This window comes from Carassius gibelio, chromosome A13 (genome assembly GCF_023724105.1).
Source record: "Carassius gibelio isolate Cgi1373 ecotype wild population from Czech Republic chromosome A13, carGib1.2-hapl.c, whole genome shotgun sequence".
Lineage (NCBI taxonomy): Eukaryota > Metazoa > Chordata > Actinopteri > Cypriniformes > Cyprinidae > Carassius > Carassius gibelio.
The window spans coordinates 16792335-16810872 of NC_068383.1; the positions used below are offsets into that span (position 1 = coordinate 16792335).

Genomic DNA, 18538 nt, shown 5'->3' on the forward strand with positions numbered 1-18538 from the left:
CTCTGATTACCATGATTCAATTAAGCTTGAATTATCCAGACTTTAAAAAAGCTTTATAGTATATTGATATGGCCATTTCATGTGTAGGTGTGGTTTGAGGAGGTCAAAGGTCAGCCTGAGAGGTTTTTGGAGCAAGAGATCAAATCTAGCCCAGTGGTTCAGGCTTCCCTTCGTAAGAAGGTCGCTGTTTCACCTCCTAAAGAGGACACAGTTGATGACTACAGACTTAAAGTCCTGTCTCTTTGCAAGAAGGGCAAAGCTCAAGGTTAGTTCTCTATGCAGCTTTTTAATTTGAAGTCAAATCATGAGTGAGTACACCATGAAACCATCTTCCCTTTAAATCACTATGGTATGCCATCAAGCTTCTCCAGATGTATTTCCCAAGATATTTTTATTGTCAGTTCTTCCACATGTACAGCACATACATTCAGATTATTGAAATGACTGTGGAAACTATGTTGTCAACTTAGATTAAGTCAAGTCAGGTTTATTTATATAGTTGAATTGGTATGAAATTGCTTCTCAGTAGCTTTATAGTAGGGCTGCATGATTAATCGCATGTGATTGTCATGCTTGTCTCGTCAGTAAAGCTGGTTCTGTGATTCGATATAACATTTAGTACTAATCACAGAACCAGCTTTACTGACGAGACATGCATGACAATCGCATGCATTTAATTGTGCAGCCCTACTTTATAATAAAAGTTAGTATGACTGTCTCAAGATTAATTTTCAGGATGGTTAAATGATGGTCATATGCATTATTATCTGTAGTGGTCTGAGTAGATAATGTGTAGTCTTGGACCCTGTTGTTTCTTATTCTCAGAGGTCTATGACATGCTGAAGGAAGCAGGTAGCATGGGCATGGTCCTCGGCCCTGCTCCATATGACACGCTCATCAAAGCCCTCCAAGCCAAAGGCAACATTGAGGATGCCATGGCTGTCAAGAGCATGTGAGTCTGTCTGTGGGGGTCGCACTACATCATCTAATTTCTCTACATTTGCATGATCATCTTCAAATTGCAGGTTGCTAAATTACAGGTTTTAAGCGCATGGACCTTAGCCATTGTACCCAATTTTGCAATATCAGAAAATCTTCTTGAATTGAAACAGATGTATGCTGATAAGCTCCTTGTAGCTGAACACATGCACAAACACACTTCTTATGGTTTAAGCCCTTTCAGAGTTGCTAGATAATCTCTGAGTTCTCTGGAGAGCTTGACAAGATGCAAAAATGACAGTCCTTTTCCGATAAGTAATAGATCTTTGTGATGTTTTAGCGTTTTTGCTGATCTTTGATATGTCCATAAAGCTCTGATGTTTTACCAGGTCGTATTATATGTCTGATTATATATCCTGATCAAAGAAAGCCATCGCCACTGTAATCTTATGCATGCTTTCAGGAAGCATTCAGAAATGTCTGTTCACCAGGCTATCACGCAAAAACATTGTGGGGGGTGTTAAATGACCTTATTCATGGGCTTTCAGTGAATGTTGTTGCAAATGTTATTTTAAACCTCAAGACTTTACAAGCTTTTGAGTGGTACATCAAATCTGTACATGTAAACTCCATTGTTTGCGAACATTGACGAGCGAACAATAAAAGTTTGAAAATACATAGAAAACTCAACTTCTGAAAAAAAAAGTTAATCTCTCTCACTCTATAGTTAAGTATTTTCACACTCACATTCAATTCAAACTACTCCTATGTTTCCTTAGTGCTGTGGCACTGAATGTCAGTAAGGAAAGCTACAGTGCTATACTTTACTGTTAATTATAATGGCCAGAATATTAAAAAACATATCCAGTGTGTTTATTGCATAGAAGGTATATGTGTGTGTGTGTGTGTGTGGTGGACTTCAGGCAGATGTTTGGCCGGACGTTGGTCTTGGCCATCGGGATGCTTTAAGGACAGATTAAGGGGATTGGGAATGGAAGAGAGAAGTGAGGGATGGGATTGTCCAGCGCTTAGAGGAATAGATGAGAGTAAGAAGGACACAAGGATTTTCTTAGGATTGATAAGAGTAACTCTGACTGAATCTGCCGTGTGAGCAGCTGTTGGCCAGTCGCCGCTGAGATAAGGAGCAGCGACTGATGCTCAATTGGGCGGCCGGATTAATCTGGTCAGTGAGGGTAATAAAAAAAAAGAAGACTTTGATTGAGGTTTAAGTGGTGAATAAGGGGAGAGAGGATCCAGATTTGCTGGATTTGTTCAGTCTCACACACATGCATGTGCACAATTTAAAGACGACCGCTGAAGAAATGACTCTCAGCATCTACACACATACACAACATCATGTACGTTATACATAAAAACACCTGATCCTACAACACACTTTGCTTTATCACAATCTACAGTTGTGTTCAATCAATACCCATCTTCCTGTTGTCTTTTCAGTGCCACTGATCATGTTCCTGAATTCAGTTTAAGTGACAATGCCAACAACCTCCCCATCATCTCTCAGGTGAACGCCTGAGGTTTTTTATTAAACCTGACCGCAAGGTCTCTCCCTGCTCACAGATGCCTTGGGGACTCTTAAGGGCATGTTACAGGCTGACCAGGTGCCCAGTCAGTTAGCCAGCCATCACTCGACTGGTCCAAGGTTTCGCTAGTGAAGCAAACACACAGGACATCAAGGAAATGGAGGCCTTGGTGAAGACTTTAGGCTCCATCAAGCTGTCCAGCATGTTATTTGTCAACAATACTGCTCTCGCTCATATTAAAAAGTAAGGTTTTTTTTTTTTTTTTTAAGCAAGCTTTGTTATTATTGCTTATGAACTCTTTCTCTCAAGAGGTCATATAAGTGCAATGTTTGTTTTACTTTTTCTCTGATCTGATTCACAATTTATGCTTGAAAGTAAATAAAATGGAGAGACAAAGTTTGGGGTCGTTAACATTGGTTTAATGTTTTTTTTATTTTTAAGTCTCTACAAGACTCTCATTGGCTCATATACTACAGCGGCTCACAATACTTGAGATGAGCAGTCATTCAGATGTTTTTTAAGTTAGATTGGCAGCACGTCCCTGGCAGCTGGAGGGAAGCAGATGACACTGAGGTTAAGACTGTGATTGACTGTGACAAAGACTTGATTATAGATGTATTGTTATCTCAGAAACTCTGAACCACACGCCCAGGGTTTCTAACAATGGCAGCACTAGCAGACTCTCTGTTCAGCGAGATTAGATTCAACCCACACAAACTTTTCCTGGTTATTTTTGTGAAAACAAAAAACAAAAAAAACAAAAAAATGAAGCACCCTTGATTCTGTAAATAAAATGAAATGTGGCCTTTCTGCGGTTTGACCTTGATTTACAATTTGGTGTCATCAGAGGTTTATTGTGCTAAAAAGGACCATCTGCTAATGTGGCCTTTTCTCACACCTCAATTTCATCTTCTGTTCTTTCATCTTACCTTTCCTCCATTCCCTTCACCGCTCTCCACCCATTATTATTAAAGGCTCAAATATGCTGTGATGGCTATGACTATGTAGTCTGAATAATTCAGAATGGGTCGCACTAATGTGGTGGCCGGGTTCCGGAGCCCCATCTCTCCTCTTAACCAGTCAGTTTGGCTCAGGCGTACACAGCACATGTGTCACTGTTGTTTAGGTCCGCCCTGGGGTCAGAGTTCACTCCTACAGGACGAAGCTGTGCTAACAGGAAGCCGCCCAATCAGCCGTGAGATCAGAACGCTTTGCTCTTCCGCTGTCCTGCACTGTCTCAAGACTTTGGAAATGGTGGGGAATGACAATCTTTGGCTGGGCTAGGAATATTAATGTGGCCGATTAAAGTTTTATGCACTTACTGTTCTGTAAATGAAGGTCGGGGATGGAAGGGACACAGAAATGTAATGGAAATTTTCAAGTAGCTTGGTTTTTTTTCCTCCTTGCCTTTCTTTAGTTATGCTCTTTGGACTAAAGTTATCTTTTTTGGATGCAAAAAAGAGCTGCTTTTGAATCTATAGATATATAAAAAAAATTGTTTTTGTTTTTTGAACCTTTTTTTTATTTTGTAAACCAGGTGAAAATCATTAGAGTGGTCACTTGGAAAATTGTCACACCAGCCACTGGAATTATTAATCATTCATGTGTGTAGCACAGATGTGTGGTTGGAGTTCAGTACTTGAGATTAAGGCATGGGTTTTCATCCAGGCCTCATTTTGAAAGTACTGTAGGGAACAGATGGAGAAAATTCATAGCAAAGAATTTCCATCTTATTTTTATATTGGATCACTAACAATGTTTTTATGCAGTGTCTCTGACTCTATAATGGGGTTTGTTCAAATCACTAAAACAAAGTATGAACTCTTTTCTCCCTCTGCAGTGAGGACATTGACAGTGCGGTGGAGCTGTTGGAGTCCTTTTACATCCGGAACACAGATAATCAGAAATCCAGTATTTATTTTATTTTCCGCAAAGTTCTAGATGCCAACAATGATGCTGCACTAGATAAATGTAAAACCCACACACACCTCCTCTTCATCAATATCAGTGCTTCTCAACCAGGGATGCTCGGCAATCTTACAACACCTCCAACAAAATCTGCAGATATTGTGCTTTTTTGAGCACAGGAAAAAAAGCCCTTTGCAACAGTGGCTTTTGCGATTTTTAAAGGTGCTGCAAAATATGATTAAAATATTTAAGAAATTACCTAAAATAAGTAGTTTGCAAGCAACTCCCAACCCCCTTTATCTGACATATTAGAGTTAAATGGCTATACAATGAGGAAAAATAAATATAACGACCTGATTTTGTCCCTTGTAATTAAAGATTACAAGGGGTTCTATTTAAAAACAAACAGGACATTGAAACAGTGCTTAAGTGGCAGAGGAGTCTTCAAACAGGCTTCTTGAAGTCAAAAAGGTTGAGAGCCACTGCTACACAGTTGTGTTCTCTGAGTACTTCTGAACGGACTTCTAGTCCTTGTTTTTGAGTTTGTGGAAAGGATAAATATTACAGTACCCACTGATGTGTTGTAACATAGTAATCACTGTCAAAGCATGTGATTGATTGACATCTCTCTCTACGTTCAGTGAGTGCCATGGTGGAAAGGCTCTGCAATCGCTTTGCCTCCTACGGAGCCGCTACAGACCTCTTCCTGATTTACTTGGACACGGGCAGGACAGAAGAGGCCAAGTTCCTCCTGGAGGTTCTGTCTCTCACAAACCAAGATATGCATGAGGGCTCAGTGACCTTGCTAAATTGCTGAATCTAATTCGAGTTGCTTTTGGAACTAGTTGAGCCTGTCACTAACTACAATTCCATCTCAAGTGATCGCTGCTCTTTTTGACCTCTCCCTGTCTCATATTTTAACCATTCAGTCATTTTTGCACGCTTAGATACTCTTAAGTAAGATCTTTCCTCTCCCTCTTTCAAAAAGCACTTTAGTGAGTTGAGGAACAAAATGGCTGCATTAAGGTACCACTAAACCCAAGAATGAGTAAAATCCTTTGAGATTGTCGAAATAACAGGAAGCTTTGCGTCACAGCATCCCTGAGATGGAATGCTTAATATCAAAAGACGATTTTACATAAAGTCTTAGGTCAGCATATTCGTTTAGGACTTGTTCGCCGTGTTGTAGGGGTCGTGAATCGCATTAGAGAGGAACTCTCATGAGTGAAGCTGCTGCGCTGTAGTTTTAATTGCTCTGATTGTAGTGAAGGCACTCTGCCCACCTCAGTCTCCGTTCATGTAATATACTGTAGCACCTTGTTAAAAGCCTCCCTGACCCCTCCGCTTTTAATTCAGCAGACGCAAGAGAAACACACTGATTTCACGACTGGCTTGTAATGTGACCTCATTGCCACTGAACCCAGAGAAAACACAGGAAAGTCCTGATGTTTTAAAAGACCAACATATTACTAACACACAAGACAGAATGATGCTTTCCTTCCAAAGACATTTGGACTTTTTCACAACAACTTGGGCATTTTTTTTGGGGGGGGGGGGGGGGGGGGTCCATTACAAATTAAGCTGTTCTGTATCAGCAGGAGTTGTGGCATAGTGTCGAGCACAACATGAAAAATGTTTATTTGACTAAAAAAAAAAATTTGTTTATTTGAAACTAAAGTTTTTTTTTAGAGTAAGGTACCTGCAATGGAAATATTCGGGAATGTTTAAAGGTTAAACCATGAAACTACACACTAACTACAAGACTGATTCAACTTTGAGGCACGAATGAAGATAATGGTAATGAAACCAGAGAGAAAATGAAAAACCTGGAAAGTAAAATGAAAATGGTAAATAATGGCCATTTCTGTATCTAAATTAAATGTTTTTATTTATACTCAGAACTATTTATTGACTAGAAATTATACTTTTTGAGTGCAATCTTCATAAAAAGTGTTAAAATCCTTGTTGAGTAACAAACTAGAAGAAAATTAGAACTAGAAACTAGTACTAGAACTGAAAACTAGAAGAAAAAATGGAAGGATTGGACATTTTTGAAAAGTTTACTGCTCAAATTACCGTATTTTTCGCACCCGAGTATAAGTCGCATCAATCCAAAAATACATTATGATGAGGAATAAAACATGGACTATAAGTCACATTTATTTAGAACCAAGAACCAAGAGAAAACATTACCGTCTCCAGCCGCGAGAGGGCGCTCTATGTGCCCTCTAGCGGCTGTAGACGGTAATGTTTTCCCTTAGTTCATTTCTCTTGGTTCATGTCAAATTAATTTTGATAAATAAGTCGCACCTGACTGTAAGTCGCAGGACCAGCCAAACTATGAAAAAAAGTGTGTCTTATAGTCCGGAAAATATGGTACACATAAAGCACAAGGAAGTGCTTTACAATACTGTTTTGAAGCTTGTCTTAGTGTATCATGATTTTAAAACATTGCTATTATGCCACAAATGCTGTCGATGTAACTTGTATTGCAAGAAGAACGTTTAGTCCATGCTTGCTTTAATATGCCAAGAACATTCATGAACTGCCTGATTTCTTCATACCTGCTAATATCTTCTTTCTGACGAAGCTGCTCAAGGTTGTTGAATCTTCCAAAGACCTACAGTTTCTGTACGGCACAGTTTCCCCTTCCAGAATTCACCGTGCCGTAATTTAACTTGTGTTATATTGTCCTGATTAAAGAGTGCGTAAATTGCACACTGGCGCTTGAAAGCTCAGGAGCACGCTGATGCAATTCAAAGCCTTTATACGGCTAAGTGTAGATAATTGTACTTTAAATTGGGCGGACACTGTACATTTTAATTTTCATAAAGAAATAAGTGGTTATTTGCCTGACTCCCTTATTACCGGTATAATTAACCCTTAACTATAGAGCGCTGCACTGAGTGCTAAAGGATGTAATGGAAGATGGATACGTTCAAAAACACACGCTTCTATCATGCAGTTACACACACCTCCATACGCTCCCCTTTTCTTTGAACTGCCTGCTGTGTGTATCCAGGAAATACAAGTAATTGTTTTTATAGCAAGGGGTTATGTTTTGCTCAAGAGCAGACACACACACACACACACACACACACATTTTATATGCAGTAAATGTTTGTGTTAAGAGTTTTAAGGTCACTTGTGCTTCTTTGATTGCTTTAGCGCTGTGCGGCTGTCAGCGAGCAGAAGGATGTAATGTTCACATACATGTTACGAGCGGCTCAGCATCCAGGGCAGGTAAACTTGGTGAAATGCTATGGTAAGACCACTCTTTGCATCAACCCTAATTAGGGTTAGATGTTTAAAAGTTTGGACTCAGTAAGATTATTATTATTATTTTTTATAATTATTATTATTATTATTATTATTATTTGTATTAAATGTTTTATATTCAGCATGGATGTATTAAATTGATCAAAAGTGACATTTGATATATTTCAGAAGATTTCCATTTCAAATAAATGCTGTTCTTTTGAACTTTCAATTCATCAAGGAATCCTTTAAAAAATAGTTTTCACAATAATATTAAGCAGCATGGCTGTTTTCATCAATAATTATATTAAGATAAGAGATATTTCTTGAGCAGCATATTAGCACATTAAATGATTTCTGAAGAATCATGTGACACTAAAGACTGCCGGAAATTCAGCTTTGCCATCACAGGAATAAATTACTTTTTAAAATATCTAAAAATAGAAAAAAAGTGTTATAATAATTAGCAATATTACTGATTGACTGTATTATTGATCAAGAGTCTTTTTAATAACATTACAAATCTGTGAACAGTAGTGCATTTATATGTATATGTTCATCACTTCATCCTAAGAAAGATTCATCTCGCTGGATTCATCTCGAGTCACCCACTGTTTATGCACATAGCAAAACTAGTCAGTTAATAGTCTGCCAATTAAAAATGCAACAAGCAGAATGCATTGACTGACTCACAGGAGGCACGTTTGCTAATAGAAACACGTGTTTTCTAATGAGGGGTGACTTTAGCCAGCGTACCGTGAGAACTTCAACACGTTTCAGTACTTAGAGACCTCTACAGCATCATTATTTGATGAGGCCTGATACGTGCAGAATGAAATGCTGCATGTTTTTCTCCCTCGCTCCCAACAGGTTTAGACAAGGACTTCGGATCAGCCAAGGCTCTGTACGAGCGCATGCAGGCTGAGGGGGTGAAGGCTGATGAGTTGACCCTCAAGAGACTGGCGCTTCTATACAAGGACCCCGGAGAACCTGTTCCCTTTGAAGAGCCTCAGATAATCATCAATGATCTTTACCAATTAATGCATACTGAATATTTGAATACCTGAAATACTCTTAATTTTACAGTACCATAAGAGTCCACCTCACGCTCTTGTGTATTATTGACAGTCTGTCAGATCCCCGCTTCGGTGTTGTTCACCAGCCATTTACAAACCCTTCCCTCTCATGCAAGCTCTCAGCGCACCATTGAAGTTCTCCCAAAGCAATCTCAGGTAGCGCTTCATTCGACTCCGCCTCTTCCTCCTGGTCCCACGGCCGCTGCTGATACCACAGCACAAAGAGTCTCCGGAGAGAGGCGATAAGGAGAGATTTGGGGTGCCGCTCACATCTGGCCTCATTTCTTGTACACAGCAGCTGTTATTTATCAACTTTAATTACACCATTAATAAGGGAATTTACATTGTTGGAGAAATGGTAATCTTCTAAAAGCACTCCCCATTCCAACAATAGAGGTGCCTGTGCTTAATTACGGGAGGGGGAACGAGTAAATATGTTATTTGTGAATTAATATGGTTTGTAAGATGAAAGGTGAGCGTAGGATTTGTTTGGACCATTATTAGTTTAGGTTATTAGTTTGCCCCAGAGGGCAGGAATCACACAGCACCCACTGATTCTGACAGAAACAACACAACACAACCTCGAGGTGCAGTTATATTGGAGAAGTTTGTCTAGTTTAGCCTTTTACTGACTAAAAATGCATTCTTTTTTGTCCCGCAGGAGTCATTTCGTTTCTGTGCAGACAAACTGAAGAAGCAGCGCTCTGAGTCCATGGAGCTGTCCGACAGCTAATGACAACATACGTCATTCATTCTTTGTTTTTTTTTGTTTTTTACATTCAACGGATGTGCACAGCTTGTGTGTTATATTGTGATTGTTCTTTTTGTTTTTGTTTTTTTGCCCTTCATAATATCATGATATCATGATATGGTTAATTTGTACATAGATATTTATGCAAATAAATGTAAACCCAAAACTTTAGAGGCTCTTTTATAATTTCTGTCTCACTTTTTTTTTTTTTTTTTTTCTAAAGTGAGGTGTTTCCTCCTAATGCAAGTTTCTAAAAATGGAAATATGTTCATATGAGATGCATTATATTACAAATGGATGATTTGTGATATGCCCAAATTTATGAGTTATGTAGTAATATATACTGTATAATAAACATCTCGTTGGGACAATCATGGAAGCGGTCATGCATCCTTGTTTTTCTTCTAAACATACATCAAGTTTAGCACAAGTGAATTACAGTATCTAGGTTTTAAAACATAAATGCTTTTTTTTTTTGACTTGTAAAACCTTTCAAAAGATTTTGGCACATACTTTTAGCAGTACAGTCCTCTGCATATTTAAATAAATAAACATTTAGACTACTACAGAGAGAAGCTGTTTAAAGCTATTTACTAAAGAAGAGCTGTAATCTCTTGCCAAATTGAACTAAAGTGTGTAAGGAAATGAACAGAACATTGCTGCCATCCAGTGCCAGTCAGATGAACTCTGGAGCACCAGCTTTTCTTTTCTGGTTTTCTTTTTCAAAGACATTTTTTTTTATTTGCAGAAATGTATTTTAGTCTTATACAAGCATGTCCTTCATTTGAAAGAGCATTGTTATTTATACTTTTCCCTGTCAGATATTCTAAGACCACTCGACTGCCATATGTTTGACCATCAGAGAGGCAAAGCAATGCTGATGAAAACAAAACAAAGGAACATAAGAAAAAAAAGAAAACCGCTGATCTCTAGATCTGATCCATATCAAGTCACACATAACATTTCTATAGATCTCAAGTTAGCACAAATCTAACATTCTCATACATTTGTAAAGACTTCAGCATCTCTTTCAGCATGAAATGAAGCTTTTTCATGTGAATGTGTGAGACCTCTGATTAATTAGCCATTATAGGTAAATAACTAGAAGAAGAAGAGTGTGGTAATCTAAAATTATTTGATTGTGGATCAGTAATAATAAAATAAAAAATAAAAGTGTCTAAATTTGCAAACAAGTATGAGATAACTCTGAGATAAACTGTTAATTATGACAAAAGCCTATTATTTTAACTACTTTTTATCTCATAATTTTTACATTTTATCTCATGATTTCGATTTATGATCATTCTCATAATTTTTATATTAAATATCACAGTTATGTCATAATGTCATTATTATGACTTTTGTCATTCTTGTTTTTTAGACTTCATCTTATTTCATAATTATGACTTAGTATGTCATTCTTTCAACTTATGTCATAATTATTATTTGTATTTCTTAATTAGGATTTACCAGAGCAATTTTTTTCTTACATAGCAGGCATGGACTTAAATAAATATTTATATGACTGAAATAAGAAAATAAAAAAGTATCTCGCTTTCATTTTTCCAGAAACAGTTGACACCAAATGTGAGACTGGGAATATTTCCAGTATAAATGTATTCCTGTGACACTGACCCTGGGTTATTTATTTAATTGCTCAATACAAGTAATGTTAATATATATATATATATAACAAGCGTTTGAGTTTCTAAATCTTTAATGAAGCTTTCAAAGCTTCTGTAGTAGTACAAGGTTCAATAATAATACTATGCATACAAAACGATTCTGATTTACAAAAAAAAAAAAAAAAATTAATACATAAATGAAATCGACACTGTGACATGCTACAGTAAATTTGGTAAAACATGAGCCCCAAAACAAGTAATTAAGTCAACTTAAAAGAGTGCAGAAACATAGTCCATTACTGCCATCCAGCGGCAGTTAATAATAGTACAGTCTTATCAGGATGATATATTTTTCTGCGTAAAGAGCCATATTTGGACTTGACAACTACAGCTTATAAACCAAGTTCTGTACTGTGGATGAATTTTTAAAATGTTGGTTTCTTTGCAAGAACAAGCTTTAGTGTGGACCAGACTTTACGCTGATTTGTCCTTCTCACCAATCCTGACTGGACTTCTGTTTGATGAATTTGAGTGACAGATAATAGAGCAGGATGAAAACAAAAACAACAGCGAGAAGCACCAGGTAGCAGGAATACAGCGGATACTGGTTCATCTTCATCATCTCCACAACCTGAAAACAAAGTTGAACATTTCATTGAATGGTGTCCATGAACAGAAACCATATATGTGAAAAATATAAAAATTTTACATGTCAGCGTTCCTCACCTTAATCCCATCGAATTCTACAGTGAGGTTTCCAATAGTGATTGGGATTCTGGTCCCACGAAACTGAACCTGCAGCATTCCCTCAAAACCCCAGCGCATGAAAGATATGTAGGAAAACCAAGACGCCACTGTAGGTAATGAAAATCTGTGTTAATTTAAGGAATACTTGCAGATTTGAATCTAGTATTCATTTGCAATAAAATGCTCAATGATGTTTTTACCCAGCCACATGTTTTCCAGACTTATGACAAAGCCAGCAGTCAGGTAGAAGACTGTGAAGAGTGCGTTGCCCATGAAAGATGAAGTCTGCAATGTTGGCAAGGCTGCGGCCACAAATAGGGCCATGCAGCGACTACAATACACCGTCAGCCACACCAAGAGGAAGTTGAGCAGGAAGCGTTCGGGAGCAATGTTGAGCCCAGCCAACCAGTAGATGGGCACACTGTATACCAGCGTAAAGGCACAGTGCTCTGGCAGCTCACCAAGGACCTGAAAGAGACACTGGAGCTTGAAGTATCTCAATGTCAGGAGCTGATAAAGTCCAAACAGGAGCTAATATTCAACTCATGGCCTTTCCCTGTCATGTCACTCACCCCTGACTGAACTCTTGTGAAAATCAAATCTGACTGCTGTTCAAAAGTTTATATTTCTAAGACTTACTATAAACATTAATTTACTAATAAATAGAATAGTTCAAGTATCTTTGAATAAATTAATTAAAGAAATTATTCAATTAATCATAAAGACAGCCATTTGTCTTCTTTTAGTTCCATTATTATTATTTTTTATTATTAATTATTTATTAATATATTTGTATTTTCTATTCATGTTTTAATATTATATTTATTAATATCTGGGATTAACAAATTTTGGTAACACTATAGAATAAGGTTCCATTAGTTAATGTTAGTTAATGTATTAATTAACATGAACAAACAATGAATAATACATTTATTACTGTATTTATTCACCTTCGTTAATGTTAGTTAATGAAAATTCAGTTATTCATTGTTAGTTCATGGTAATTCACAGTGCATTAACTAATGTTAACAAGCACAACTTTTGATTTAAATAATGCATTAGTAAATGTTGAAATTAACATGAACTAAGACTTATAAATGCTGTAGAAGGATTGTTCTTGCTTAGTTCATGTTAACGAAAGTAGTTAACTAACATTAACTAATGGAACCTTATTCTAAAGTGTTACCCAAATTTTTTTTCTAGTTGTTATTTTAACTTTAGTTTTAGTGATTTAGTTATTTTTTATTTATTTATCTTTATTTCATTTCAATTTGAGCAATTTTTCATTTCAGCTTATTTCAGTTAGTTGTCCAGGAAACATTTCTAATTTCCATTAGAAAGCACTTTTTAAGTTTAAACTAATCTTAAAATTGTTTCATCTGATATTTATATTTTACTTCAGCTTTATCTCACTTACCAAAAACAGTTTCTAATAGTTTTATATTTAGTTAACAATAACAACCCTGTTGTTTAGTCCCTGAATTAATAAGTGTGTTTGAACAGAATGGTTGAGTGAATGATTCAAATGACTCACTCAGAAGGACATTCACTTATCGCCACCTACTGGCATTATGATGTAACTCGAAGAAAGAGTCACTGAAAAATCCACACTAGTCTAGTGACAGTCTAATGATACAAACAATGAGCACCAATTAGAATCAAATCCGAGGACCAGACAAGCTGTTATATATTGCTAATAACATTGCACATTGGTCAGTCATGCATCTAATGTAATGCATTTTACAAAACCCAAGTTATTAAAAACTGATCAACACTCTTGACTCTGTAACTACACGTTCATGAAAAAAGCAATTCATTGTGAAGCTATGTTCCAAAGGTCTACATATCGACAACACAGTCAATCCTGAAGCTCTTACATAATGCAGTTCATTACCTTGGCAAAAAAGTATGAGGTGACTGAGTACATGCCATCTTCCAGTTCATGATAAAGCATGGCTCTCTCTGAATGACCTGTGAAAAACAACATATTATTTCACTGGACTCCAAATGAAGACACCAAAAACATACATCTTCTGTAATTCACTCACACTTTGCAATGACGTCCAGCACCACAGCAAAGGGTGTCAGAGCTCCTATCATGTAGAGCAAAGCCACCGTATCTTGGATGGAAAGACCCTCATCCCCAGCTCCAAAATAAAGGAAACCGACGAGAAGTGACATTAGCAAGGCTTCCAAACCATGAACCACCAACATCACCAGGTCCCGGTAGTCATTAAATACCTGCCGTCTAAAAAAATGACAGGGATGTCATGGAAACAGCTTTCAGGAGACACTCTTTGAGCTACAACATTTTATAATAAATATGTGTTTTCCACTTTATTTACTTGATTAGGATCGTGAACTGCTGCAGTTTCCCTGGCAGGTGATCCTTCTGTTTGGAAACCATGATCACTGATTCCTTCTTCGAGATGGGAGGAACACTGCTGGTGTAGAAACTTTATCATCAGCTCTTGTGCTACTCATTTTCATTTATACAGTATGTAAGGTTATAAATGATGTAAGAGAAAGCTTCAGTGTAAAAGAATAAATACCATGATTATTAAAATGTACCTTTGAGGGGCATCCAGTTCCAGAGAACTGCAATCTTCTGATTTCCACATGAAATCCTCTGTGTTCTTCACCTTCTCTACAAACTGGGATGCTAACATCTTGGCTTTCTCCAAACATTGTGCTTCTTTTTCAGGACTGCGCCGATCAATGCTTATCAAGTCCACTGCATGAGAAATTCACAGTTCAGACACAACAGCTGGACAACATGCTCAACTATAGCCATCAGATGTCTGTCCTACTCACCGTAGTAGTCGGAGGGGTTACAGTATCGTGGACATGGGTACCCAAGAGAAGTAAAGTAAGATACCATGTCTTTGGCCTGACCGCAGTACACGGCTGAACCAGAAGACAAGAGCACTACCAGGTCAAAGAGCTGAAAGATATCTGAACGAGGCTGATGGACTGACAATAACACCAGGCGGTTCCCTCGAGCCAAACGGTACAATGTAATGACCAAATTATGGGCTGTGAAGCTGTCCAGACCTGAAGTAGGCTCATCTAGGATGAGAATACCTGAAAACACGAATAAAAGATAAGAAAAATCATGCTTTTGACCAGACTATTTTAGTATGATTAAGATGTTATTACAGCTTTGTTAATATTTTTGTTTTTATTATTAATTTTAGTTAAAAAAAATTGTAATTTCATCATTTTTGTTGTGTTTATTTTGGTTATTTTATTTTAGCTCACTTAATAATTTTTTTTTAAAGGTTTAAGAAATCTGCACACAGTGAGGTTTGCCAACTCATAACCATAATGTTGCCCTCATAATCAATTTCATTGTGAAATAGAGTAGTCTATTCAGAGGTTTGTAGTATAAAACAGTAAATAAGTGGATTGTAAAAAAAAGTGAGGTCAGCTTAAAAGAAAGTCAGTATATTTACATTATAATTGTATTATTTTAATATGATTTTAATTTTATTTTCCATATGTTTTATTTAGCTCCTTAGTCTTTTATTATGATCTTTGATCCTATAGACTTTATTATTATTTGACTTTAGAGTCAAATTAATTCTTACCGATTCGTTCGAAAGAGAGTCAGTTGAATCATTTAATGAATCGATTCGTTCAAACACACTGATTCACTTAGGAACGCCATTGCAGTCGTGAGTTGCTTGGAGATGCCACAGACTGTATTGCGGTCGAATATAGACAAAACAACAGGTATATTACGTCTAAAATGTAAGTTAGGACTACTTTAATTTTACTTTTTGTTAATTTGAAATGTTCTAAAAAATAATAAAATCACACATGCTCATAATTGCTGCCTACGTCCAAACAGACCTGAGAATATGCAGAACAGGAGCACTTGTGATACTGCCTAATTACGAAGACAAATGGTTTTTATTTACAATAATTTACATGACTCAGGATGTTTTTTAGTAAGTAATAGCATCCTTTATCACATCGACTTTAAGCATTTGTCATCATTTCATACCTATGTTGATGTGTTACAGTATAGGGCTGCACAATTAATCGAATTTCTAATCGCGATTACATTTATGGATGCCACAATTACATAATCGTTCAAAGACCACTTATGTTATGTTGTGCTTAAGATGCATTTCTTTCTTTCTACATGTGATCTTAAGGGTTTTTCCCATTCTTTGTAATTTTAGTTTTAGTATAACATTATAATACCATTCATATTTTTACTTTTTATAGGCCTAATTTAAAGAAGAAACCAATCCGATGTAGCATAGGCTTAATACTATAGAAAAGCACTAAAAGTTTTTCAGTTAGAGTGTTTTCAGCTTGTTTATTTTCATATCAAAATACCGCATGCAGTTGCATCAAACAATGGTATAAACATTATTCAATGTAAATTGTGATAATCGTAATTAATAATCACGATTACAATTTCAAATGAATAATCGACAATTATGATTTTTGTCATATTCGTGGAGGCCTATCCTCACCTGGGTTCCAGAGCAGCTGAACAGCGATGCTGACCCTCCTCCTCTCACCACCGGACACCCCCCTGACGTAGTCGTTCCCGACGCGTGTGTGCGCGCATTGCCTCAGACGCAGCTCCGCGATGACATCGTCCACCTGAGAAGGTCAAACAAACACAATAGTCAAACTCGCATTACCTTTCACTAGTTCATTTTGTAAGCATACATGATCTGAGTTGCTCACCCGCTGATCTCTCTGTTGCTGGCTGAAGTGCGCAGGCAGCCGTAGTTTGGCCACAAAAGCCAGCGTCTCTCGTACCGTGAGGTGTGGTAACAGACGGTCATCCTGCCGCACGTGAGCGATACATTTCTTCACCAGGGAACGTGTGGATGGTTTCCCGTTGATCAGAATCTCTCCTGAATTTATGGTGCCACCCTCATCCCGACATGTTATGATGTCCAGTAAGGAGGTCTTCCCACAGCCTGGAACCAAAACTTATTTTCTCTCTGGATTTCTTGAAGCCTTTATTCACTTGCAGTACTCTGTTCAGATTTCTAAAGTGTGACGTACCTGAGCTGCCGATGACAGCAAGCATCTGGCCACTGTGCACACATAGGTTCAGGTCCTTAATGACCGTTTGCTTGTTGCCGTGCATCTCCCAGGGCATCTTAAGCTCGGACAGCCTCTCGTACCAGGGTATCTGTGCTGCCATGTCCACCTGTGAGCAAATATCAGTGGATTTCAAATTCAACGAGTTCGGGCACTTGAAAATGTTTGAATCTCATTGCATGAGATGTGAGGCATTCAGACTTTTTCAAATTACTTGATTGACAGGGACACCTGTTATTTACTGTATAAATCTTGAAACCTGGCATATAATTAATAAACTCAACGGATTTGTGAGGGACATTTTGGTGGACGTTATCTGCTTATTATTAGCTTTGGTTGTATTTGGTGGAAGAAAGAACTTAATATTGTATATTTGATTAGCACATATGTGACATTTTGCACTAAAATAAATTTTAGATCAAACAATAATTGCAAGACCACCTGTTACCACAAAATATCAAAGTTGCAAATTAGTTTGGAGCTTTTCTTAGAAATAATCACTTGCTTAGCCATCCTTCACCTATTCATAAAACAACTTCTAACTGTTTTTTTTATTTTTTTTGTATGACATCTAGAAAATACTAACTCGGAACACTATGCAATAATATTGCTTTACACGGACTTTAAATAAAGTTTGATATTTATGACATTACATGTATTTAACTCTCTTATCCACATTTAAGGCCTGATGCATATGTTTTTTGTTTTGCTTCCTTGTAAAATTTCTAAATGAATGAATCTAAAAAGTACTTCCGCGGAAGAAAATTGTATTTTGAGGAGTAATTTATTGAAAACGGAAAAGGAATACAGTCTGAAAAGACTGACCTCATAGTTGAGATTGCGGACTTCCACTTCATTGCGACCTCCACTGTAAGTAAAATACAGACTGCTGTCCTCCTCTGGAGATGAGAAAAGAATGTCTTGACCCTGTGTTTGTTGAGACATAACGTGCAAATGTCATAGATTAATACCCATATGTTTGACAACATGATTATTTACATGTAAATACAATCTATGCAGTTACTATTAGCATTTTAGTCAGTACTTTTTGTTAAAGGTTTATCAGCCTTAATTAAGATTATGCTGCTCATAAACTGATTACAGTCACATTTTATTTATCGAATCTAATCAAATGTTAACAGATAAGAGAACTGGAGTCTTCTTTGTGGTTCAGGGTCCATTTATGCAACAGAGCATTTTGTACAGCGTCACCCTGAATGAACTCAACTATAATCAATAAGAAATAAATAATCCTATACTCTTGTTATAAATGTGAAAATGAAGACAATAGTAATACAATGGAAACAAAATAAACATGCTTTGAATGTAGTTCACATGTTTGTGTCAGTTGCTTGTGTAGTCTGAGATCTTGGTGAACTCACCCTGTTCTGTTTGTCACTTGTAGAGCCAAAGCTGTCTTCTGAATGGAAACCACTCTGGTCTGACATGGTGGATGTTGTAGAAAGGGGTCTGTGCCCCTCTGGTCAGGTGTCCCGTTTAGAGAAGTACCTGCTCCTCTTGTTGTCCTGGAAAACACTGAGGAGATGTGGCAGAGAGAAGCCACTCTTTATAGCAAATGGAGCAAAGTTCCACTGATAAGAGTCAGGGTTTATG

At 37.1% G+C, this 18538-nt stretch overlaps 1 protein-coding gene and 1 pseudogene across 2 annotated transcripts; one reads left to right on the top strand and one right to left on the bottom strand.

Annotated features, from left to right (window-relative positions):
• LOC128026606 (leucine-rich PPR motif-containing protein, mitochondrial-like) overlaps positions 1 to 8536 on the top strand; it is a 44679-nt pseudogene extending 36143 nt beyond the window's left edge.
• Positions 8537 to 11175: 2639 nt separating this feature from the next.
• On the bottom strand, positions 11176 to 18520 carry abcg8 (ATP-binding cassette, sub-family G (WHITE), member 8). Of its 2 annotated transcripts, none has more exons than XM_052613303.1 (13): positions 18307 to 18520; positions 17750 to 17851; positions 16886 to 17033; positions 16559 to 16797; positions 16339 to 16471; positions 14663 to 14932; positions 14420 to 14582; positions 14194 to 14289; positions 13897 to 14096; positions 13743 to 13819; positions 12049 to 12316; positions 11828 to 11955; positions 11176 to 11732 (listed from the first exon to the last, which is right to left on the bottom strand). In XM_052613303.1, exons 1-13 carry the CDS (start codon positions 18370 to 18372, stop codon positions 11595 to 11597), a joined length of 2028 nt encoding a protein of 675 aa, XP_052469263.1. In that variant the 5' UTR covers positions 18373 to 18520; the 3' UTR covers positions 11176 to 11594. The 2 variants fall into 2 exon arrangements, with proteins under 2 accessions (XP_052469263.1, XP_052469262.1); XM_052613302.1 differs by having other exon boundaries at positions 14194 to 14292.
• Positions 18521 to 18538: the final 18 nt, after the last annotated feature.

Coding starts and splice junctions, on each gene's coding strand:
- abcg8 (XM_052613302.1), bottom strand. CDS start 18,372: ATGTCAGACCAGAGTGGTTTCCATTCAGAAGACAGCTTTGGCTCTACA. Junction 14,293..14,419: donor GAACTGGATGCCCCTCAAAG/GTACATTTTAAT, acceptor TTTCTACACCAG/CAGTGTTCCTCCCATCTCGA. Junction 13,820..13,896: donor GCTGGACGTCATTGCAAAGT/GTGAGTGAATTA, acceptor TGTTTTTCACAG/GTCATTCAGAGAGAGCCATG.